Source organism: Barbus barbus, assembly GCF_936440315.1.
Source record: "Barbus barbus genome assembly, chromosome: 40".
Lineage (NCBI taxonomy): Eukaryota > Metazoa > Chordata > Actinopteri > Cypriniformes > Cyprinidae > Barbus > Barbus barbus.
Window position 1 is genome coordinate 24,493,500 of NC_136718.1, and position 25,092 is coordinate 24,518,591.

At 35.7% G+C, this 25,092-nt stretch overlaps 3 protein-coding genes across 6 annotated transcripts; 1 reads left to right on the forward strand and 2 right to left on the reverse strand.

The window, feature by feature from the left end:
- Nucleotides 1-1,989: 1,989 nt before the first annotated feature.
- Nucleotides 1,990-12,114, reverse strand: LOC306859909 (uncharacterized protein). 3 transcript variants are annotated; one of them, XM_079401309.1, is made up of 5 exons: nt 12,038-12,114; nt 3,873-4,190; nt 3,525-3,645; nt 3,323-3,401; nt 1,990-2,671 (listed from the first exon to the last, which is right to left on the reverse strand). In XM_079401309.1, the coding sequence occupies exons 1-5, from the start codon at nt 12,069-12,071 to the stop codon at nt 2,534-2,536; spliced, it is 690 nt and encodes a 229-aa protein (XP_079257435.1). In that variant the 5' UTR covers nt 12,072-12,114; the 3' UTR covers nt 1,990-2,533. The 3 variants fall into 3 exon arrangements, with proteins under 3 accessions (XP_079257435.1, XP_079257436.1, XP_079257437.1); XM_079401310.1 differs by having other exon boundaries at nt 1,990-2,668; nt 12,038-12,081; XM_079401311.1 differs by lacking the exon at nt 12,038-12,114 and adding an exon at nt 4,370-4,525.
- Nucleotides 12,115-16,722: 4,608 nt separating this feature from the next.
- Nucleotides 16,723-20,095, forward strand: LOC306859904 (SLAM family member 5-like). 2 transcript variants are annotated; one of them, XM_079401302.1, is made up of 5 exons: nt 16,723-16,849; nt 17,965-18,291; nt 18,450-18,509; nt 18,984-19,235; nt 19,363-20,095. In XM_079401302.1, the coding sequence occupies exons 1-5, from the start codon at nt 16,813-16,815 to the stop codon at nt 19,503-19,505; spliced, it is 819 nt and encodes a 272-aa protein (XP_079257428.1). In that variant the 5' UTR covers nt 16,723-16,812; the 3' UTR covers nt 19,506-20,095. The 2 variants fall into 2 exon arrangements, with proteins under 2 accessions (XP_079257428.1, XP_079257429.1); XM_079401303.1 differs by lacking the exon at nt 18,450-18,509 and having other exon boundaries at nt 16,752-16,849.
- LOC306859912 (uncharacterized protein) lies at nt 19,909-24,789 on the reverse strand. Its single transcript, XM_079401315.1, has 4 exons — nt 24,709-24,789; nt 24,246-24,590; nt 21,775-21,926; nt 19,909-21,271 (listed from the first exon to the last, which is right to left on the reverse strand). The coding sequence occupies exons 1-4, from the start codon at nt 24,779-24,781 to the stop codon at nt 21,251-21,253; spliced, it is 591 nt and encodes a 196-aa protein (XP_079257441.1). The 5' UTR covers nt 24,782-24,789; the 3' UTR covers nt 19,909-21,250.
- Nucleotides 24,790-25,092: the final 303 nt, after the last annotated feature.

Below are 25,092 nucleotides of genomic sequence, written 5' to 3' on the forward strand. Positions count from 1 at the left end.
AAGTTCATTATTTTCTGTAATGTACTGATAAACATTAGACTTTCATATATTTTAGATTCATTACAACACAACTGAAGTAGTTCAAGCCTTTTATTGTTTTAATATTGATGATTTTGGCATACAGCTCATGAAAACCCAAAATTCCTATCTCAAAACATTAGCATATTTCATCCGACCAATAAAAGAAAAGTGTTTTTAATACAAAAAAAGTCAACCTTCAAATAATTATGTTCAGTTATGCACCCAATACTTGGTCGGGAATCCTTTTGCAGAAATGACTGCTTCAATGCGGCGTGGCATGGAGGCAATCAGCCTGTGGCACTGCTGAGGTGTTATGGAGGCCCAGGATGCTTCGATAGCGGCCTTAAGCTCATCCAGAGTGTTGGGTCTTGCGTCTCTCAACTTTCTCTTCACAATATCCCACAGATTCTCTATGGGGTTCAGGTCAGGAGAGTTGGCAGGCCAATTGAGCACAGTAATACCATGGTCAGTAAACCATTTACCAGTGGTTTTGGCACTGTGAGCAGGTGCCAGGTCGTGCTGAAAAATGAAATAATCTCCATAAAGCTTTTCAGCAGATGGAAGCATGAAGTGCTCCAAAATCTCCTGATAGCTAGCTGCATTGACCCTGCCCTTGATAAAACACAGTGGACCAACACCAGCATCACTGACTGTGGGTACTTGACACTGGACTTCAGGCATTTTGGCATTTCCCTCTCCCCAGTCTTCCTCCAGACTCTGGCACCTTGATTTCCGAATGACATGCAAAATTTGCTTTCATCCGAAAAAAGTACTTTGGACCACTGAGCAACAGTCCAGTGCTGCTTCTCTGTTCAAAAGTGGCTTGACCTGGGGAATGCGGCACCTGTAGCCCATTTCCTGCACACGCCGGTACACGGTGGCTCTGGATGTTCCTACTCCAGACTCAGTCCACTGCTTCCGCAGGTCCCCCAAGGCCTGGAATCGGTCCTTCTCCACAATCTTCCTCAGGGTCCGGTCACCTCTTCTCGTTGTGCTGCGTTTTCTGCCACACTTTTTCCTTCCCACAGACTTCCCACTGAGGTGCCTTGATACAGCACTCTGGGAACAGCCTATTCGTTCAGAAATGTCTTTCTGTGTCTTACCCTCTTGCTTGAGGGTGTCAATGATGGCCTTCTGGACAGCAGTCAGGTCGGCAGTCTTACCCATGATTGCGGTTTTGAGTAATGAACCAGGCTGGGAGTTTTTAAAAGCCTCAGGAATCTTTTGCAGGTGTTTAGAGTTAATTAGTTGATTCAGATGATTAGGTTAATAGCTCGTTTAGAGAACCTTTTCATGATATGCTAATTTTTTGAGATAGGAATTTTGGGTTTTCATGAGCTGTATGCCAAAATCATCAATATTAAAACAATAAAAGGCTTGAACTACTTCAGTTGTGTTGTAATGAATCTAAAATATATGAAAGTCTAATGTTTATCAGTACATTACAGAAAATAATGACCTTTATCACAATATGCTAATTTTTTGAAAAGGACCTGTATATTAATATTGTTCAGCGGACAGTACATACTGCTACTACTAGGCTACTACTAAAATGATTAACTTTATTTATTTTTATTTTCTTAGTAATGATCACACAACAGTTATTCCTTGTTTTAATTTTAATAGTAAACCCCCTTTGTTTGCCAAAATAAATAAACTTTGATTTAAAGATAAATTAAATTAATGTTTTATATCTTCATTTGAAAACCAGATACAGAACACAGAATTTCTGAGGAAAAATAAAACATTTCATAAGGCTGTTTTAAGAATAAATTTAAATAAACTTAGTTGTTTTTATGCATTCAAATAATTAAGACATACTACACCAGAATTTAATAACAATAAAACATGTGGTGAAAGAAAATAAAACACCCACTTATGAAAGTGGATGAAGATTTTAAAGTCTTTAACAACCTAGAAATGATGTGTTTTAAAATGAACACGCACTAATGTAAACGTAGCCTAACAGATGTGTAAACAATTTGAACTTTATTAAAATTATTTATTATATACAACAATATACAAATTGGCAATTTTATGTACAGGTATATTACAATAGACAGTTTTGTATGTACAGGTATATTGTGTGCAAATTTGAAATGTAAACCAAGTATGTGTGTTGGATAAGTGTATAAGTGTTGTGTTCCATAATTATTTTCAAGTGTTCATGAGATGGATTGCCTGAGGGAAGAAACTGTTCCTGTGTCTGGTCGTTCTGGTGCTCAGAGCTCTGTAGTGTCGACCAGACGGTAACAGTTCAAAGAGGGAGTGTGCTGGATGTGAGGGGTCCAGAGTGATTTTGCCAGCCCTTTTGCTCACTCTGGATGAGTACAGCTCTTGGAGAGTGGGGAGGGTTGTACCAATGATTCGCTCAGCAGTCCGGACTACCCTCCGTAGTCTTCTGAGGTCAGATTTGGTAGCTGAGCTGAACCAGACAGTTATTGAAGTGCAGAGGATGGATTCAATGATGGCAGAGTAGAACTGTTTCAGCAGCTCCTGTGGCAGACTGAACTTATGGAATAATAATAATAACCGGATTCTGATTATTATTATTGATTAAATTATGTGCATCTGGATGGGTGCAGTTAAGGTCTTCTGGTTTCTTCTCTACCAAGCAGCGTTCCTCAGAGGATGCGTTTGTGTTCATCTGCTGATTATAGGAAAAGAAGAGTTTTGCACTATTAGTACTTATGTCAGTAAAGTGACACATTTGTACAGGGCTATTGAAGTTAGGTTATTATTAACTACATGGAAATAAACAAACAATATATTTATTTCAATGGACACCTTTTTTATAATTATATGTACTATCTATAATGTCTTGCTCAACAAAAATTGTTAAACAATGAGCATAATTCAGAAAAAAACTTAATTTAAAATTACAATGATCGACAACTTTACCAAAAAATACATAAAAATGCAATTCATACAGAATGAATCTCTGTGAAGATTATTTTTGAATTACAATTAATTGACACTTTTTAAAAGGGCTAGAAAACCAGTAATTATCCCACAATTCTAATAAAGAAAATGTCCATATTTCAAATCTCAAAAGGCAAATGTCAATGTGTCAAAAACTTTAATGTTTTAATATTGTCTTTTAAAAACAATCAAATAAAACCGATTTGGATTAAATATTTGAAAAACTATAGCACTGACCCTTATGACTGTCTGTCAGTGTCAGAAAGTTAAATATCTGATCAATTTAAGGTCTAGTTTGCTGCATGTTGTAAATTGTTAAATCCCAATTCAAATGTATTTTGATCACAAAAGCCAAAGACCTCAAGTCTAGTGGACTGACCTCCAGTGATGCTTGATTGAGTGTCCGCCTCTTCTGAATCCACTGTGAAGTCAAGGAAATCAGGCTTCTTCCGGTTTTTCTGTAGAGGGATGAGAGATTGAAATCACACTAAACTGCACTGTAAAAAATATATGATCACTGCTGTTAATACCTGTTATAAAAACAGACTTGCTGCTATATATTTTTGTGTAATAATACTTACCTTTTTATATAAGCAGCATACACAGTGACCACCACCATTATGATTAACACTGCGATGACAATAGTCACTGTGTTGTCTTCTGATGGTGGGCTGACTGTGGTGGACGTGCTACCAGAAGACTCTAAAATTATTTGGGATGAGAAAAAAAATTTAAATAAAATATATATATATATATATATATATATATATATATATATATATATATATATATATATATATATATATATCTGTGTGTGTGTGAGCCAAAGTCATTTTTTTTTTTTTTTTTTTATTATGGTCACATTCACCCAACTGGCCCAAATAAAGTTATAATAACAATACATTTTAACAGCACTGAAGATTACTAACCGTTGAATACAATGTCCAAAGTTTTCTTGATCGTGTGATTCCCGATCACTTCGAGAATGTGTGCTCCTGCGTCAGTGGCTTTGGCCCCGAGGAGGATTAGACTCTCGGATCCAGGCTGGAGATGGAGTCTGTCGTCGATGTCGGTGCATCCTCTCAGCTTCTCTTTGATGGAACACCACCGCAGGAAGGGAACTAGTGTGCCGTTTTCGTAACGATTCCACAGGGTCACTCGGTTGATCTCCTTCATGTCAGGTGTTATGGCCAGTAGGGTGGCGTTTTCTCCCCTTCTTATAACCACTGTCATGTCGCTCACGGCACCTGATAAAATACATATTTATATTGCTTATTGACACCTTTTTTTTAAACAATGTTTGCACTCGCGAAATTTCTACGGACACCGCGGTCGTAATAGGACGCTCTCTGGAGTCTTAAAAAAAAAAAAAAGTTTAACAAAAAAAATGTATATCCTAATTGTTAAAATACGTAATCTGCTTCACCTTGCTGCAACACTCCAGTCGTACATATTTAAAGTTTGCGTTTTTTAAATTCAGAACCTTTTCTTTATTTCTAACCCGTCTTTAGCACAGATGCGGTCTTTAGGACATGACACGAATTCACGGAGCACTGATGACGAACACTCGATATTCTCTTCCAAGTGTTTCCGGGTTCTTTCGCAGGCGTACCGTCACTGTGACCGGAACCTCAGAGATCAACGGAGAGCTAAACACCAGAATACTTCACTTACCGGTGAGAGCAAGACAGGTCATGAGTGTGAAGTGGCTGATTTTCATGGATTTTGCTCGGTTCGTCTCTTGATGGAGTAAAAGTCTTTCAGCAGCGGATACGTGTGACTCGATTGTCACTGAAGCTCCAAACTGTGGCAGAACAGACGCCTCGGCCGGGTATTAGTAGCGGAGCTAAAGCGGAGCGGGGCGGGACGAGTTTCAAAGCCGCTTTAAGGCAAACTTCGGATACGACATTTTACACCTTGTGTGCATTCATAAAATTAGGTCTAACTGTAGCTTCAGCGTCTCGCCGAATTATACCTAATCTACAGTTTACCTTTTCATAACAGTTATGCACGTTTTGTGCTATCTTCCATGACTTTCCTTGTGTAGCATTAGCCTACAGCAGTTGCACTGATATTATATATACGCTGCCCTTCAAAAGGTAAGATTTCTACTAAAAGATAAGATACTTTGTTCAATAAGGCATTTATCAAAATAGTCAAAACCCCTAATGTTAACTATTCAAAATAGTTTGTTTAAATACATTTTATTATAATTTTAAGACGTAAAGAGCTCCGTTGCTTCAAGTTATGTTCAAGCTTGCAGCACCGACCGGTGTTTAATAATGTACGAGAGATAAATATGATTATTTGCTGCTCAGAAACATCTTTGTTATTATGACAGCTGAGCTTAATGAAAGTGGAAACCGTGTTAGAGACACGGAGAGACTCAAAGGAAGCTTGAAGAACAGTATTTATTTGAAATAGAAAACTTTTGACCAATTTAATCATTGTGGAGTAAAAGTATTATATAGCTAACTTATTTGCAAAGTTAATTTCATGAAAAAAAAAAAAAAAACTTTGAGATTATATTTTAAATAGAATGTAATTATGCATTTTAAATTGTGGCCAAGTGTGCAAATGATTTTTTGGGCCATTGTAAGTAAATGGAGACATAGAATATTACAAAAATCAAATAAAACTAGAACATTTACACCACAAATCCCTCATTAACAAACAGATAAAGAAAAAAAAACACTTTGATATTCAACACAATAGATTCACTTTTTCAGAGAAACAAATTTAGATCAGCTAAAACGGTTTCGACTGACTAAATTTCACAGATGTTGATATTCAGATACAAATGAAAAAAATAAAAATAGCACAGTCATTCATCAAAATTGCTGAGATTTTGTCTCATCGATGGTCACAAAGAAAATTAGTGTCCAGGGGGTGGGGATCATCATGTACAAGTATTAACTAGCTTTAAAAAATAAATAACTCAGGCCTCAACATAAGGACCGCTAGACTGGTTGGGCCAGTAGATCAGATATTTACTTGCCTTTGCAAAACATTAAGTTGCCCCACCTAAACAATTAAAAGTGATTGCATTGACAAATAACATATTGATCTTCTAATATTAAAAACACGTGGGTCATCCTGGAGTGGCCTATTCAACAAGTAAAAATAATGTGGGTCCATCAACTTGTAAGATTAATAAATAAATATAAATAATTCTCCCAACCTTTAGACTGATTTCATGTAGTTTGTTCATGTTTGCCCTTTTTGATTAATGTATATTACAGGTTTCAGACCCATAGGAGGTCATACTTACCACAGAAATCCTGACATGTGCTTGGTTTGTGTTGATCAAGATTCCTATACAGCAGTCAGAGTAGACACTTGTGTATGTAAAGCTTAGTCATTTTACACTTGTTTTTTTTTTTTACCTGGCCATGTATATTATATATTTCTATACAGGTGTTTCGTGAATGTCATTTTGTTTCATGCCTTTCCCACATCTGTGAATAAAACTTTAAACACAGAATCAGTTGCTCTCTTTATTCAGCAAAATACAACTACTCCCATGCATAACGTCTTTTGACATGAAAATTTACAAATTACTGATGGTCTGTTTTAGCCATTTGTTATTAAAAATCTAAAACATCTACATGTTATGTGTTTGTAGAATAGAACTAAAACATTGTGAAAGCACTGCAAGGTTGCTGATTTCATAGCTTGAACACATTTGAGTCCAAATGATTTCAATCTGAGTCAGTGCATCACATGGTTAAACATTAAACTACCTCGGGCAAATCATTACATCAGTCATGAACCATGACACAATCTACAGTTTAAATAAACATGGCAGAAAATAAACATGACTGTAGTACTGACCAGTTTTATTTGTTTTTCCTACAACATCTACATTGCGTTCTCTTGCTGCTACAGTCATGTATATTTACTTATAACCATTTGATGGGCAGACCCGCCACCTCACTTAAGATGAAAGATGGTCTTTTCTTTGCTCAGAGTTGCTCTCAGATTGGTCCTGAATCGCTCTTAAACTGAGATTATAGTTAGAAAATGTTAAGATAAATTAGGAGCTCTCCGAGAGGATTCTAAGAAGCTTTAAGAATACAGGCCCAGATTTCAATTGGCTATTAAATCACATTGGACTGTCTTAGACATGCAATATGAATTCAGGTGATGCGGTCTTCTGGTCCAAAATCAGTGTTTTCATTGTGACTCAATTTTATAATGCGTGTAGTTTCAAAAGTTGAACTATTAGATTGAAACAAGTGCCATCTTGACCTGTGTGACTTGTCAATTTTTTCACAACAAATATCTTGTCCATCAACCCCTCAGCAAGTCCGCTAGTCAGGAATGTGTAAAATAGGCGTTCATGTTTAAAATGTCTATTTCCCATAAATACAGAGTCTGGGACCATTCTAAACCATTTTTTTTTTTTTTTTAGATGAAGCCATTATTTTTCATTTTAGCGTTTTCCACTGCTCTGTTCTCATGTGATAATGTAAAAGGTAGCTGTGCCGATAAATCTAACGGTCCAAGGAATTTGTTTAATCAGAATAAAATTGGTCATGTAGTCGTGTCATAATGAGGACTAATGGACTATTATGATATGAGAAATATTTCACGGTACAGATTTAGTCAGTTACCGTGTGTTGAGTCTTTAACATCCCTATTCTGATTTGTGAAACATTTCACAGTGCAGTTTTGGCAACTTAATCCTTCCCTAAATGCTGCGATTGGTGAAAACTTCCCCAGTACATTTGTGAAAGTTTCCACAAAGCAGTAGCAATGTCGGGGATTTAGGGAAGGGTTAACAGACCAAAATTGTACTATGAAACCTTTCACCAAACAGAATAGTAAAGTTAAAGGGATAGTTCACCCCAAACATTAAATTGTCATTAATTACTCACCCTCATGTCGTTCCAAACCCACAAGGCCTCCATTCATCTTCCGAACACAAATTAAGATATTTTATGCATCCCGAGCACTCTCTGACCCTCCCATAGACAGCAAGGATCCTTACATGATCAAGGCTCAAAAACATAGCAAGGACATTGGTAAAATAATCAGTGTGACATCAGGGGTTCAACCATACGAGAATACTTTTTTTGTGCAAAAGAAAAACAAAATGACTTTTTTCAACAATTTATCTCCTGCACATCACCCTAGTGCCATTTTGGAGAATATCCACAAAGTATATGGTGTATGCCGTTTTGTGTCCGCTGCGCCACACTGATATGATGTTTTCATTCAAATCAAAGCGCAAATAATGTAGAAACAGCTGACACATACATAGTTTACGTTCAGTGGATATTCTCCAAACTGGTGCTAGGGTGACAAGCAGGAGACAAATTGTTGAATAACTAGTCGTTATTTCTTTCTTTTGCATACAAAAAGTATTCTCGTAGCTTCGTAAAATTATTGTTGAACCCCTGATGTCACGTGGATTAATTTACCCATCTCCTTCCTATGTTTCTGGACCTCGATCATGTAAGGATCCTTGCTGTCTATGGGAGGGTCAGAGAGCTCTCGGGATGCATAAAAAAAATCTTAATTTGTGTTTCCGAAGATGAACGGAGGTCTTACGGGTTTGGAACGACATGATTGACCACGATTCAGTTTTCATTGTGACTCTTAATTTTATAATGCATGTAGTTTCAAAAGTTGAACTATTAGATTGAAACAAGTGCCATCTTGACCTACGTGAGTTAATGACAGAATTTTCATTTTTGAGTGAACTATCCCTTTAAGCACTCTAGGAAGGGTTAACTGAACACAACTGTACCTATGAACCCTTTCACAAATAAGAATTTAGATTTTCAGGACTCAGGGAAGGGTTAACTGACCACAAATGTACTGTGAACCTATTAGGAGTCATCTGTCTATTGATTTTGTTCATTAATATTGTCTGTGTATGTGTATGTACATGTTTGTGTTACAGGTGGGCGGTTCATTGTGATAATTTGCTGGAGGCTGTGATTGGTTCTCCTCCCCTACCATGATATAAGGACCGTCCCAAACACTCAACCTCTGTTATTGTGCCAGAGGTGTGACTGTGTAGCTCATTGCCACTGCGGGCCATCGTTGTAGTCATTTGTTTAGTCTTAGTGTTGTACCATAGAGATTGTAAGTGATTATTTAAGATCTTGAGTGCAAGTGTGATTGAGATTACGATCTGCTATACTACTTAAGTTGACTCATGCCTGATTGACCGTGATTTGGATGCTGTTTTTGAACTGTTCACTATGGACTTGTGTATATACATTTCTTGTATATAGCTTTGCCAAACTAAGGGATGTAGGGGGTTTGACAACATTTTATTTTGCACATCTTTGCACTGTTTTTGGTTTAGGGAGTTAGGCAAGTCTGGACTGTATTTAGTTTTCTTTTTTTTGGGCAGGAAATGTATAGGGGTGTAAAAGATGATTGTTCGGTTTGTAATTTTGGCCTTGTCTGCCCCTGGCGCTAAACCCTTGTTAAAAATAAAAAAACAAAATAAAAATTTGTGTCTTTCTGCTAGGGAGACTCTTTCTAGATTTCACAAATCAGAAACGTGATGTTAGACACTAAAAAGAAAAAGTTCAAAGTGAAGGCTTATAATATACCCTACACTTAAAAGCACTCTTTTATTTCCTTCATGGACAACCAACCAATCACAGTCTTCAAAAGACTGTGTCATAGCTAACAACGGGGTGAGCCCCGCCTCCTCACTAAGATAAAAGTTTTAGTCTTTTCCTCGCTCACAGTTGCTCTCAGATTGGTCCTGAATCACTTTTAAGCTAAGACTCCTAGTTAGAAATTAAGCTAAATTAGGAGCTCTCTAAAAGGATTCTTACAATCTTTAAGAATACAGGCCCAGATCTCTGTGTGGAGCACTGGCTGTTGTCAGACAAAAATCTCACTGGATTATTACAATTAATGGCAAAATTAATGTTTGGAAATGTAAAGTGATATTTGCTACTGACACTACAGCAAAAGATAGAAATAACTGACTTTAAACCATTTTTAGCTGCTGAAAATACTAGTGTACTAATAATTTTGGCCACCACTGTATATAAATAATCAAATTAAGAGTAACCAAAAAAAAATAAAGAATTTGATTTCGGACAGGAGGACCGTGGAACTGAATTTATAAATCATGAAGAACGATATTATTTGCATATTTAAATAATATAATGCGGATTATAGCCAGAAGAAATCTCAACATCAAACCCAAACTAACTTTACTGCCACCGGTGAATATGTTTATGGGTCGCTATATTTTATTCAAAACAAGTTCGATATTGACCAAATATATATTTTGGCTTTAATAAGATTCACAATCAATAAAGAAGAATGAATCGTCCTCCGTGAAGTTTCTGCTGCTTTAAATGAATTTAATCTTTTCTCCAAAGCCTCAGGTTTAGTAGTAAATTCCACCAAAAGTGAAATTTTATATGTACATGATTCAAATAAAAATTCTGTTGATGGTATTAAAGTTAAATATCATGTAAAATATCTAGGAGTTGATATCTGCAGATCAGATTCAGACCGTCTCCATCACAATTTTCAGCCAAGACTAGATAATATTTAAAACAAATTATGTTGTTGGCTGCAGAGAGACTTGACTAATTATGGGAGAGTCCTGCTGACTAAAGCTGAGGGCATATCACGCTTAGTTTATCCTGCTTTTTCCCTTTATGTTGATCAAAAAACTATCAAATCTATTAACTCTCTGCTATTCCGCTTTATTTGGAAAAAATAAGACAGAATGTGTTCCAAGGAAATCTATAACTAGAAATTATAAGGAGGGTGTTAGATTTTAATACTATTAACCAGACTTTCAAAATGAACTGGATTAAGAATTGTTCATCTAATGATGAGTTACCCTGGTTTTGGATCCCTAACCTAATCTTCAAATGTTGTGGTGGCCTTAAATTTTTATTATCCTGTAACTTTAAGTGTAGTAAATTACCTACTAAACTCTCAAATTTTCATGATTAAAAGTATCCCTGTCAGTTTAAAAACTTTGTTTAAAGCACATTTATGTTATGGCTGTGTAAACAACCATTTTCCTACACTTGCATTTAATGGAGTTTATGTATTAGATAAAAAAATGCAATAACGTCTTTATCAGAAATGTCCTATCTTCAGCTTCAGGATACCCCTCTAAAGCACAATCTAAATGGAGGATCTGTTATCCGGACTCTGATTTAAATAACTTATGGACCTCTCCTCACAAATTTTTTATTCCAAGTAAAATTAAAGAACTTGAGAATATAGCTTCATTGTGTTCATTTTGTAATACTGATGAAGAATCTATTCTACATCTGTTTTGTCATTGCCCATTCTCTAAATCTTTTTGGTCAGAAGTTACCGTGTTAATTTCTCTCTGTTGTAACAAAACAATCGAAATTACAGAAGCTATCATCTTCCTGTCAGATTTTCATTCTAAAGACTGCAATCTTGAACATACTATATTATTGCTTTGTCTTCTGGGTAAATTTCACATTCATAAAGCCAGAACCATTCAATGTAAACCTAATTTTAGAATGTTTTCTAATTTTAGAACGCTCTTTTTACTTCTTTTAAGAATGTGTCCAAACCTTTGAATTCCAAAGCTTCTAAAACATTTAACATTCTTGAATCCGTTGTAAGATATCTTTAATTAATTTATTTTTTGTGATGATATTCCATGCTGATTTATGTTGCCCTTATTTCTACGTGATCCTGTACGTATCCCCCTTGTTAAATTTCACGTATTGTAATGTTTCTTGATTTGCAATAAAAAAACTTGTTCTTTCCAACAACAGACGCGGAAGGAAACGACATCACTTATTTCAGAACAGCGGCCTTCTGTGTGAACGAACTAAACTAAACTAAACTATCACAAAGCCCAAGTTACTTGACTTGTCTTCAGCACTATTTGCGATGAAACGGCGTGAAATCATTTGAGTGTTTAAACCGAAAACTCTTCAAAAACACTGAAACCTTTTTTGCGGAAGCAGCACCCGATCGGTCAGACAGGTATAATTTCAGGGGGACTGAGATGACTGACAGGGGGGCTTAAAACACACACTTAAGGATTTCACAATGGGAAAGGTCTAGAACCGCACCTGCTTGTATTATACTTTTATATACTTACTTGAAATGAGGAGAACCAGCAGAATATGGCGCATCTTTCCGAGGTGTTTGGCTTCTGTGACGGACGGAGGCGGGCCAAAACTCATTTATAGCTACAGGAACGTGCTTCCTGATTGGTCCCTGTCTGTATTAAACTCCACCGGTTTCTTTTTCTGATTGGTTGAAATTCACAACACTGTGCTGAGAGCAAATCAGATACTTCCGCGACAAGTAGCGGAAGTTCGAGAAAGTTCTGTCATTAGCTCATCAGACCCATGATTCCTCGTTTTGTAGTCTTTATTGGTTTTAAGCAGAGCTTTGACTGTGGATCGCAGAACGGAGCAAAATAAACGTGTAAATTATAATTTGAAGAAAAACATATTCAGTTTGTAACCAAAATATATGCAGTTTAATAACGAGATTGGTAACAAGCTTCTAATTAATTTCTCTTGACATCAAGAAGTCATTAGCAGTGAGGTGTTTAAGGGTGTGTTCACACTTGTAGTTCGGTTCGTTTGGTTCTTTGGGTCCGGACCAAAAAGGAAAATGATACATTCGGTCCTGCTTAGCGTTCATATTGGCATTGTCGACAGTTAACTTAATCCTCTAATGCATGAATTATTAAATCAGAAATTAATTTAAAAAAATACCTTTGTTTTTACTTTTAAACAGGTGAAAAATCAAGTCAATATATTATATTTTGAGGGAGTTACATATATGTCCACTGTAGTGGACACCATGCATCAAAGCTATAAAAAGTGAATCAATAGAAATAAATGTGTGGTTTTAAAAAACACGTTTTTAAAATATTTACTACATGAAAATAGGTTGAATACATATAAGAACATTCAATAACAACAAGCTATATCATTACGGCACAGAAATGTGAAGTGTGACAAAAGTGTGTCTATGGGACAGGGGTGGGTTGGGGGCTATTTATACACAAGTGAGCACAACTACAAACACACACAAGCACACACACCCTCCCACCACACACACACTCGAACGCAGTCATGCAGACGTATCTGCACTCATACAGTATACATGTATGCCTAGAGTTTTATATGACCTAATTAATAAATATAGACTGTCAGCATTGAAATAAATGTTCAAATCTGAAGACTATTTGTCACCCTGGACCACAAAACCAGTCTTAAGTGTCAATTTTTCAAAATTAAGATTTATACATCATCTGAATGCTGAATATGTTATGATAGGACAATATTTGGCTGAGATACAACTATTTGAAAATCTGCAATCTGAGGGTGCAAAAAAATCTAAATATTGAGAAAATCGCCTTTAAAGTTGTCCAAATGAAGTTCTTAGCAATGCATATTACTAATCAGAAATTAAGTTTTGATATATTTACGGTAGTAAATTTACAAAATATCTTAATGGAACATGTTCTTTACTTAATATCCTAATGATTTTTGGCATAAAAGAAAAATTGATCATTTTGACCCATGCAATGTATTTTTGGCTTTTGCTACAAATATACCCCAGCGACTTAAGACTGGTTTTGTGCTCCAGGGTCACATTTAATATTTCTGTTCAATAAAACCATTCAAGTGTAAATTATATCATAATTTGAACAAAACATACAAAATAAGGCAGAACCTATATATAGTCCCAGGCAGAATGATACTCTTTGGTGCATGATGTCCACTGTAGTGGACAGATATATTTTCTGTCACAGAAAAAAATATTGTTAAAATCTCGATGAATCTATTTCTGAAAAATATTTGTTGTATCTGTCTGGTTTTCTGAGAATAAAAGTATTTAACACTTATTCCCAAACGACATCAAAAGGATCCTAAAAGTTGTCCATGTGACTTGTTGCTATATTCAAAGTTTTCTGAAACCAGTATAGCTTTAGGTGAGGAATTAAACCCAAATTTAAGTTCAAGCAGAGTTGGGATTTGAGACAAATGCCGAGGGCAGATTCATGAGTAATAATGATTTCATCGAGGTATTTTTGTCACTTAAATTTTTTTAGATGACTTCAAAAATTAAGAATGATAAAATGACAATTTAGAATGTTGCACATATGGATACTTTTGTAATAGGTCTGTTTTGTTGTAGTATTATCTTTATATAAATCAATCTGATTAGATGAGCCACTTTCAAAATGTTTGTAAAATGGCACTATTCAATGAAAACCATAACTGAAATGAGAAGCCAGACTTAGAATCACTTTTCTTTGAGTAAATGCCATTTAAATACTCCCTCATGTTTTAGTCAGATGCCGTTGGGCTCATTGAGGGCTGTAGTGGATAAACTGATTGCAGTCAGGCTATAAACTAAGTTAAAATAATTCATAAAATAGGCTAGATGAAGAAGACTGGAATGATGCATGTCTTAAATCACAAACGTAGACAATAAATACAAGGTTTAAATGACTTCAATACAAATAGCTAATGAGAACCTGTATAAGTCCTGTTAAACATCATAAGTCTGTTAACATCTCAGATGTGTGCTCTAAATATTTGGATGATAAAGGTACATTATATCATTGCCTTTAATAATAATAAAAATAATTAGTTACATTTATATAGCTCTTTTCTGGGTACTCAAAGCGCTTTTACATAGAAGGGGGGGGAATCTCCTCAACCATCACCAATGTGCAGCATCCACCTGGATGATGCGACGGCAGCCATATTGCGCCAGAACGCCCACCACACACCAGCTTATTGGTAGAGAGGAGACAGAGTGATGATGCCAATCAGTGTTTGGGGATGATTAGGAGGCCATGATGGTCAGAGGCCAGGGATTTGGCCAGGATGCCGGGTTTACACCCCTACTCTTTTTCGAAGGACATCCTGGGATTTTTAATGACCACAGAGAGTCAGGACCTCAGTTTAACGTCTCATCTGAAGGACGGTGCTTTTTACAGTATAGTGTCCCCCTCACTACACTGGGGCGTTAGGACTCACACAGACTGCAGGGTGAGCACCCCCTGCTGTCCTCACTAACACCTCTTCCAACAGCAACCTAGTTTTCCCAGGAGGTCTCCCATCCAGGTACTGACCAGGCTCAACCCTGCTTAGCTTCAGTGGGCAACCAGTCTTGGGCTGCAGGGTGATATGGCTGCTTTGGGAATGTCCAAACATACAAAACTTTTGGAAAGTGGTTATTAAATGTATGTTGGACATGTTTAATTCTATTCCTTTGAATGTTAAACTCCGTATTCTTGGAATATATCCATTAGACTTTATGTTGAAACAGACTAAAATCCTGGTTTTCAGTCTCCTTCAAGCCAGAAGAGTTATTGCATTATGCTGGAAGAGTATGAATGCTCCATGGTTGAAAATGTGGAAAAAGGAGATATTCAGCTCTATCAGACTGGAGAGATTAATTTATAATGCTAAGGGCAAGAGAAAAGACTTTGATCAGCTTTGGGAACCACACATGAATATCACGTAAAATGGAAATGCAGACTTTAATCAACACTGTGACTTTCACTTGGCATTGTAAACACCAATTTATCTATTATTTAAATATTTATTTTCATTTTTTATTAATTTATTTAGAGTATAATTTAGTCTGTTTTATTGTTTTTATTTTATTTTATTCATTTTGTATTCAACACAGGAGTCTGCACAGGCCTAGGAATATCATTTTATCCTGATCTATTCAAGTAATTTTTATCTAGTTTTGTTTAAAATTTAGTTTTACCCAATAAAAATGTGATTTAGAGATTGAGATGAAATAATTTTTTTAACAGTTGAAATATTTTATCATGCACTTTAAAATGTATTTAACACAAAATCAACAGATCAGGTCAGGTACAGGTTTCCAAAAAAAAAAAAAGAGTTGGAGTGGTTTGGAAGATGATTTCGCATATTAGCACATTAACTTTATCCAGAGGAATTAATAAAGAAATATAAATGGGGAATGGGGCCCAGCTGCGACCCACTGTGCCCCCCCCCCCCATATATGGGCTATTTGTGGGGTCAGTGTGGTCACCTATTTGGGCCCCATAAGGGTATGTGACCCCAATTATTATTAGAACCCATTTGGGACCCATGTGGGCCCGTATAATGAAAACAGCCGGAAACTAACACTAAATGTAAATTTCTACCTATTAGATTGTGTTATATTAACATCTACACCTCCCCCAACCCTAAACATGCCCCTTACAATAATGCAAAAACAGTATTGTTGTACAATGTGACAAAATGACTATATGTGCACATGTCCAGTAGCCACAGCTGTATATAATAAGAATATATATAATAAAAAATAAGAAATGAACAAAAAAATATTCCAATAGAAAATAAATAAATCCATAGCACAAAAGGAAAAACGAATAAATGCTATTTCATTTAATATATTAAATGTGGGCCGAGTAGTTTTCTCTATTTATTTAAACATAAGCCTTCTGCCAAACAGTCTAGCATTCATTGTTCTGTTGTCTTGTCCTTCAGACATAACTGAGGCTTTTTAAAAAGGAGAAAATGATTACATAAAATGATAAAGTAAGTGGAAACACAAACATGTTACCAGGGAAATTAATTTATAGTGAGAGAAAAAAAGGTTAATTATGTTTCCTGCACATCTGTCTGTCTGTTCGTGCCTCAACAGATTAATACACATTTTTTTATCAGTTGGAAAAAGTTATAAAGGTGAGTGGACATGTGTTTGAGAGTCAGTTTTCACTACAGCACTTCCCTCTTGTGGTAGAAGCCAAGTAACTGATTTTATTGCAGGTCACTTCCTCAAAAGTCCATCTGTTCAGTTGAGTTTCAGAGGCATCATCCAGAGAACAACTACTCAACGCAATATTAACACATACGTATGTGGGCTTTCATCTTATATTTAATCTGCGTGGAAGGTAAGATAACACATTATATGCATATTTTAAGAAGATGAAATTATATTTAATTGTCCTCAATACAAAAGGTTTAAAAATGTACAGTTTAAAATGTGTCTGGCCACTCTGTGCCACAGCTCCATGCTGATATATACACTCACGGATAAGTGAGCATTCTTATGACTCGCATAACTGTGAACTTTTGAGAAAATGCAGCTGAGCATGTGACCTGTTCAGTAAACAGTATAAATGATTGACTGCTGATCTTTAGTAAATATACACAATTCATAACAAATCTAATCTAAAACAATACACAGTTGCAATTACATTAACAATCAGAAAAAAAGTCACATAAGTGGAAAGAAATAAAAAGAAAAAGTAAATAATTTTTGTGATTTCTCACAATATTTTTGCATCTGTTTATGTGTTAAACTAAAAGTGCCACGCTTTCATTTCTGCCATTGGTTTCACTTTTCGAGGTAAAGAAACTTTTCTGTCCTTCACATGCAGCATTGTCTGAAACCACAAAAAGACTTCCTTTATCCTCTTCAGATCATCTTCTGTCAAACCTGCTAGTGTCGCCATACATACAAACATGCATGAAAAGAAGAAATCAAAGATCTTGCCATTTCTATACCACAGTTCAAGCTTAAATCTGATTAGGACAATTAATATGAAATTAACTCTTCAATCTTCTTCTCTGAAGGATCTTAAGGTTGCATCTCAACCACAACACCTAACACACAAACCTCAATGACAAATGAGTTTTTATCATCACCACACAACAATAATGACAAGATCAACAACAGTATAAATATCAGTTGCAAAGGTCCATTGGAAAAACAGTAATCCTATAATATGAATCGTGTTCTTCATGCATGCTGCATTGGATTTTGGGAGATTTCAACAAATTCAGTATGGTTCAGACAACCATGCACTGTCTTATGTAAATAAAATACTTCATATCTGTGATTCAAAAGGTCCTGTAAGTGTAATGGTCTGTGTCGACCACATGTGGTGAAATGTTGGTTGCCCAAAACATCAAACCATTGAAATTCAACAGGTGTTTAGAAACCATAATTGTCAATACCATATTTGTTTACCTGTATATTTCACTTGTTTTCATGTTGTCTCAGTGGGTGGAGAAGTTAAGGACTTTGAAACGGTTAAAGTGATGGAGGGAGGTGTTCTCAATCTATATCCTGGACTGGAAGAGCTAAAGGGAGACGTTCAGATAATGTGGACGACTGAAAGTGGCAGAGAAAATATTCGTCTCGCACAGATGTATCAAGGGGAAATTTACACTCATTATGACGTGAGATTCACAGGCAGAGTGCAGTTAGACAAAAAAACTGGAATTTTAACAATCATGGACATCAGGACTAATGAATCTGGACTGTATGAAGCCTTAATCATCATCAATACGCACATCACAGGACGGAGATACGAAGTTCATGTTTATGGTAAGTTACAGCTGCAGCCTCTATTGAAAAATAACATGGAAATCATAGGATATTGATTAGATTTGGTTCCATATTGATTATTGCACTGCAATACTGGCATCTTTAATTAAGGGAGATATGGCTTTAAGGTGATGTGCATGGTTCCTTTTGTCATAAAGCACCCGTCTCTGCACCAGCCATCAGGAGCAGCTCATCAGTTAGTGTGCACCAATCCACAGGTCTGTCTTTATGATTTCTGTATGAAATAATACAATTTTCTATTGGACTATTGTAGCTTACAATTCTGACTTTTTTCTCTCAATTACGAGTTTATATTTCAGCCTTTTTTTCTTAGAATGAGTCATAATTATGAGATGTATACTTTTGGGGAAATGTCTGAATTGTGATATATAAACAGAATTCAGTTTTTTTTTTTAAAAGAGTCAGAAATGCAAGAGGTAAACTTAGAATTTGGGGGGAAATGTCTGAATTGTGTAGATGTAAACTTAGAATTCTGGGGTAAACAAGTCTGAATTGTAAGACTTAAACTTAGAATTCTGGGCGGACAGTCAGAATTGTGAATTGTAAAATTGGTGGAAATAAGCTTCCATAAAATAATTCCAATATTACATCTTTTTGAATAGTTTTGTTATGATGCTGTTTGTGGGACTCTTTTTGTAAATTATGAAAGCAGTAGAATTCTTTTCTTTCAGGTACATCACAGGAAACAGAGGAGATCTGCTCTGTGGTCTGCTCTGTGAAAAATGATCGAGACGTGTCTATGTCGTGGTATAAAGGAGGTGAAGTGCTGAATCAGACGAGCAATCCTGATCTCAACATCAACCTCAGTTTACCATTAGAGCTTCATTATAATGATCCAGAGACATACAGCTGTACGGCTGCAAACCCAGTGAACAACAAAACCGTCCATCTTCACATAAAAGAGATCTGCCCACGACAGGAAGGTATACGAGAACTCAAACTACATTTAAAACAGAACCTTCTTCCTGCCACAATGAACTTTGTGTAGCATTTTCATAAAGACATTTAATGGCACAGAAGATGTTTCTGAATAAATCTGTTCTCTTTCAGATTGTCAGGATCACTGTGGGGTCACTGCGGCTCTGATTCGGCTGGTTCTGTCTGGTCTGGTGGGAATCGCCGCTGTTGGATTTCTTCTCGATCATTTGAGGTTCTGCTCATCTCAGAGAAGAGCTGCTGCTTCTGTGTGCTGAAGATACTTTTGTGAGATTTGGTGTAGTTGCCCTTTCCTTTTACACTCGTAAAAATAGATTTTGGTCCTGTTGTATTTTATAACTGGGAACCAGTTTCTAACAAAAACAAGTAAGCTCTGTACTGTAGTATCATATATCTAGAAAACATGCTCTGGAAAAAGCATTCCATTATAACAAAGGGACCTCTGTCTGTGGTCTGTTGTGTGTAAAAATATATTATTAATTTGACAATTAAATAAGTAATTTTAAGGTAGAAATAATCCCTTAACTCATTGGTTAGTGCCCATGTTCACTTTTTAGAGTGCATATACCATTGCTGCACTTTTTTGTTGTTAGACAATATACACATAACATGCTCTTATAATTATGTATTGTTTTGTATATTGCGCTTTTTTTATTTATTAAGTACCATATCTCACAGCTAATGATAATTAGGGACACTAATACATAATCTGGTCATTTCTTTTATGAGATGCACGTTTTATGTGTATGTTTACTTTCTGTCGTTACATCACAATAATCGGTTTAGCCAACACACATACTGTAAGAGAATGGAAAGCATTTAAGATGATAAAAATGTTTTTACTTTCAATGCTTTTGGTTCTGCTTCCATTTTCCAATCAAATCAACTGACAATTCTGCATAACCTGTTTTAATCTAAATACATTTTTTTTGTAGGATTATGCAGATTTTAAAAAATGCACGGTTGTAAATGCCTTTGTACAGAGAAGCCTAGCAGAGATATCTTCAGTAACACTTTAATGTATTTGAATAACAATATAATTAATACAAAGAGAATGCACAGACAATACAAAAATATTATAATGCCATAAATATTATAATATTATAATTCATAAATAAACAATAATAAATAAAGCCTGTTTGGTCCAAGGTCCAAACAAAGAAGCTTATGTGTGACCTTGGACCACAAAACCAGTCATAAGGGTCATCATCTGCTGAATAAATAAGCTTTCCATTGATGCACGGTTTGTTAGGATAAAACAATATCCAATAAAATATAAAATCAGAAATCTGATTCAGGGGGCAGACACATCAAAAAGTTGATGAAAGAAAGAATGATGAAAGTAGAAAGTTGATGAACGTATACCCACCTTCTTCAAAATATTGTCTTTAGCAATGCATATTACTAATCAATAATTACGTTTTGACATATTCATGGTAGGAAATTTACAAAATATCTTTATGGAACATGATTTTTCCTATCCTGATGATTTTTGGCATAAAAGAAAAACCGATCATTTTGAGCCATACAGTGTATTGTTGGCTATTGCTACATATATACCTGTGCTACTTATGACTGCTTTTGTGCTCCAGAGTCACATATTAAAAACAGAAACAGCTTAATACTTGAAAATCGCCTATTTCTAATTAAAGAAAACAAAGTGTGCAATGCTGCTACAAATAAAAGCAACAGTCATTTAACCATTCATACTGATGCAAAACTATTAAAGGACACCCATTATGCCCCTTTTAACGAGACGTAATATTGGTCTTGGGTGTCCCCAGAATGTGTCTGTGAAGTTTCAGATCAAAATACCCAAAAGGCAAATACTCAAAGGCAGCGGAATCTCCTGGGAAAACAGCACCAGTGGTTACATTCCTCAGTGAATGAAACATTTGGACTTCCTATAGTCGACCCATCTTGTCGTTCCATTCAGCTTAGGCCTGCACTGGATGAGGCTGCAATAATACAGTAACTATAAGGAACTTGCATGATCACTTGATCATATGATCTGTGCCTCCTCCTAAATCAATAGAAAAACACAATTATAGGATGCCATGCAAATCAAGACAAAATAATGGTGTAGATGCCAAAGTATAAGCTATAGCTATTTTAGGGTTATAATATCCAACCATTCCATTTTCAATGCACAATAAAATTACACCAACCTGGTTAAAATCCAGTACTTGTTTCTTACTAAGGAAGACATTATTCTTGTAATTTTTCCACTACTATGCTGACTAGAAGTTAAATAATACATTTTAAAAACTTATTTTTGTCATTAAAATTTTTTGACATTTGACTGTGTCTGTTGTTTTGCATTAAAGCTGATACATTTATCTTTTTTTATTTTTAAATATCTTCCATCTTATTTTGTAAAATGTGTAAGACAGCATTTTTATTGATATTTTTGAATGCAGCATCATGAAATTCGGTAATATAGTTTTGCAAATCAGCTGATTTTTTTTGCAAGATGCTATTTTCATAAGACAGATTCAAGATAAATTGCTCTGCAATGATACTTGCCTTTCTGTGTTTCCTATAAATGACAGCGCCAATGAGGACCACTAAAGCGAGGACCACTAAAACTGCCACTGCAGCTGCAGTTATTCCTGGAGTAAATTCACTGTACGTGGCAGAAGCAGTTTTTTCTGGGATGATGGTACTGAGTGGAGGATCTGTAAGGGACAATGAGAACAAAAACGTTGAGTGAATTCTTACAAATAACTAATAAATGCACATAGATTTTTTCGATTTAGGTTCAAATGCATATATGCACAAGCAAAGAGGTCTAGGGGAAAAGAGAAAAGCAATGTAAAATAAAATAACAAATTATTTAATTCATATAAAGTAATAAATTAAAGAACTTAAAACAAGTCTTAAGTCGCTGGGGTATATTTGTAGCAATAGCCAAAAATACATTGTATGGGTCAAAATTATTGATTTTTCTTTTATGCCAAAAATCATTAGGATATTATGTAAAGATCATGATCCATGAAAATACTGTAAATATATCGAAACTTAATTTTTGATTAGTAATATGCATTGCTAAGAACTTCATTTGGACAACTTTAAAGGTGATTTTCTCAAGATTTAGATTTTTTTTTGCACCCTCAGATTCCAGATAGTTGTATCTCAGCCAAATATTGTCCGATTCTACCAAACCATAATCAATGAAAAGCTTATTTATTCAGCTTTCAGATGATGTATAAATCTCAGTTTTGAAAAATTGCCCCTTATGACTGGTGTTGTGGTCCAGGGTCACATGTGAGGGTCAGCTAAAAAGTTAAAAACCCCTGTTTCAAATCACCGTAATAACATGAAGACGCTCAAGTGAGTTTCTGTTTATTGTGAAACGTCAAAAGTTAAAGATGTTTGATCTCTCAAGCAATACAATCGATTAATCCCTTCATCCATCCATAGCTTTCCGGCAATATTTTCTCAGGTCTACGTGAAAATTTATCTTGACGATCCTTCATTTTCCAGTTCACGATGACAGTTATTCACTTTTTATTGTATTATATTTTGCTATAAAAAAAATTGCATAATCTGTTGTACAGAGCAACATAATCATAAGCAGCGTTGCCAACTGCTTTCAGTTGAAAGTAGCTAAAATTGGTAGCTAAATGTCACTAGATCACATCAGAATGACAAATTCACTGATCTATATGAAGATGAACATAGATCAGTGGGCAAGATAAAAACTTAGATAGGGTTTGTCCAAGAACTTGCTATATTTGTACCTAAACTTTTGAAGAAAAAAAGTCTCAAAAGGGGTGGGGAAGTAGCTAAATCTATCTGCAAAATCGCTAAATTGGCAACACTGAAGGCCTGCTGTATGTTATAGCCCAAAGGCTTTGGTTAGCTTTGACTCGGTGTTATAGTATGTCAGGTAGTGATGGGAGAAACGAAGCTTTTCAAAGCTTCGAATCAATTGAACCAATGCTTCACAAAATGATTCAGTGATTCGAAGCGCTCGCTGGTCAAAAGTGTGTAAATGCAACAAAAACATGCAGAAAAACAGCTTTTAAAGCTCATTGCAAATATTTTATTAAAAGTATACTACATTAAATGCAATAAAAAAAATTATAAAATACCATTAAATATTAAGTGTCTGTGGTTTTTAAAATATTTTATATTAATTTGCAGGGCTTGCTTTGTTTGTTTTATGGACAGCTTCTATAATAGAGAGTATTACCTACTTATAATTCATTTAATTACACAAACGTCTCCTTAAAATTGATTAAACTGATCTGAGATCAGGTAGAAACTATTAGACACTGGTGCAATGCTTCGCCGCTGGGGGACGATCTCAATGAGCTCGAGCATGATTCACGGGTTCACAGAGACCGAGATAAAATATTATGAGACACTCTTCAATCCCTCTGGTATTTCGTAGTATCCTTATTCGTTCAAACTGAACTTTTTTTTTTTTTACTTTTGTCTTATTTGTTTATATTTTGTATTGTTTTTATTTGAATGTTACCCTTTTTGTGCAATAATAAAAAAAAGTACACTGATTCGAAACAAAAGATTCGTAATGAAGCAGTTTCATCAGACAGCTCTGCGCACGCGCACGCCTCCTCATGACGCAACGTTACGACGCAACATGCAACCGGTTCATTTGTGGCATAGTTCACTAGAGTTCAGTCATTGATTGCGTTGAATGGCAACTTTCTTCGTTATTCTACTTCTTCGGTTAATTGCGAACAAATATCTACCTTCATTTTAATAGCATACAGTGGCTAAGTTGCTTTTTCTGCTTACCGGAGAAAAACAAAAACTGAGAAATATGCGATATGCGTTTATATATGCTTTCCCAAAGTCTTTAAATGCCCTCATACGTCTGAATACTTCCAAACAAACAGCTATTTTTCATAACACGCTGCTGTCCTCATGCAATCCTGTAAAATTATAATGATGCAATACAGCAGGGGATTTCATAAGACTTGGTGATACTTCAGAACTCAAAGACAACACAGCATGCTGATACTTACGAGACATTGTAACGTTGTAAATCTTGTTTTCGAGCGGTTTGTTGCTGTGTTTGCGAATCTCGTAGAGCCCCGTTTGATTGTAGCTGATATGCATTATCAGAGTTATATTCTCTCTATCCGATACTATCAGAGAAACCCCGGGTCTCCAGCTCTTCTGGTCACAGTCTCCTTCATGACAGATCATCTGCGCGATCGGTTCCCGAGAGGAGTCCAACTTGAGACGAAAAACTAAAACCTGAGGGTCTTTCTCAAACTTCTCGATGTGAATAGAGATGGTGAGGTTTCCTCCTTCAGACACCGTTAGCGACTCAATCGCATCATCTTCACCAACACCAGCAGCAATGCCTTTAAAAAAGTATTAATTGTAAATGCACTGTGTGCCAGTAAAGCTGACTTATCCTCAAATCAGATGTAACAAGTATAAATGAACCCGTTACTACTGCTCAGACCGGCACATACTTACCAATCCAACACGTTACTACAACGAAAAGTATCATTCTTAAAGAACTAAACCGGATCGACTGTAGTCTCCTCATCACCAACGCGAACTAACTTCTGTGGCGCTGACAGGTTAGAAGCGCTTTAACAGAACCACGCCCCCAAAACATCACACCACCAGAGTACATCTGGGAGGTGATCCAAGAAGCAAGTTATGTGTCATACCGGGGTATATCTGAGGATAAGAGAGCGGATGACCTCAGCTCTCGGTTCTCAAGGGATGCAAGTAACCATAGAAACTTGTTCTCTGAAGATATTTAGCCTTTTATATTAATATAAACTAACCTATGACTAAGAAAAAAATATATGTATATTATGTTAGGAGAGTATTTCAGAACTATGCACATGC

What these genes read in the sequence shown, in the direction of transcription:
- LOC306859912 (XM_079401315.1), bottom strand. Translation starts at nt 24,781, where the DNA reads ATGAGGAGACTACAGTCGATCCGGTTTAGTTCTTTAAGAATGATACTT. An exon ending in TGTAGTAACGTGTTGGATTG is followed by an intron (nt 24,591 to 24,708) that starts GTAAGTATGTGC and finishes ACTTTTTTAAAG; the next exon opens with GCATTGCTGCTGGTGTTGGT. An exon ending in TTTATAGGAAACACAGAAAG is followed by an intron (nt 21,272 to 21,774) that starts GCAAGTATCATT and finishes CTATTGATTTAG; the next exon opens with GAGGAGGCACAGATCATATG.
- LOC306859909 (XM_079401309.1), bottom strand. Translation starts at nt 12,071, where the DNA reads ATGCGCCATATTCTGCTGGTTCTCCTCATTTCAA. An exon ending in TATGCTGCTTATATAAAAAG is followed by an intron (nt 3,402 to 3,524) that starts GTAAGTATTATT and finishes ATCCCTCTACAG; the next exon opens with AAAAACCGGAAGAAGCCTGA. An exon ending in TCAATCAAGCATCACTGGAG is followed by an intron (nt 2,672 to 3,322) that starts GTCAGTCCACTA and finishes TCCTATAATCAG; the next exon opens with CAGATGAACACAAACGCATC.
- LOC306859904 (XM_079401302.1), top strand. Translation starts at nt 16,813, where the DNA reads ATGTGGGCTTTCATCTTATATTTAATCTGCGTGGAAG. An exon ending in ATATTTAATCTGCGTGGAAG is followed by an intron (nt 16,850 to 17,964) that starts GTAAGATAACAC and finishes ATGTTGTCTCAG; the next exon opens with TGGGTGGAGAAGTTAAGGAC. An exon ending in GATCTGCCCACGACAGGAAG is followed by an intron (nt 19,236 to 19,362) that starts GTATACGAGAAC and finishes GTTCTCTTTCAG; the next exon opens with ATTGTCAGGATCACTGTGGG.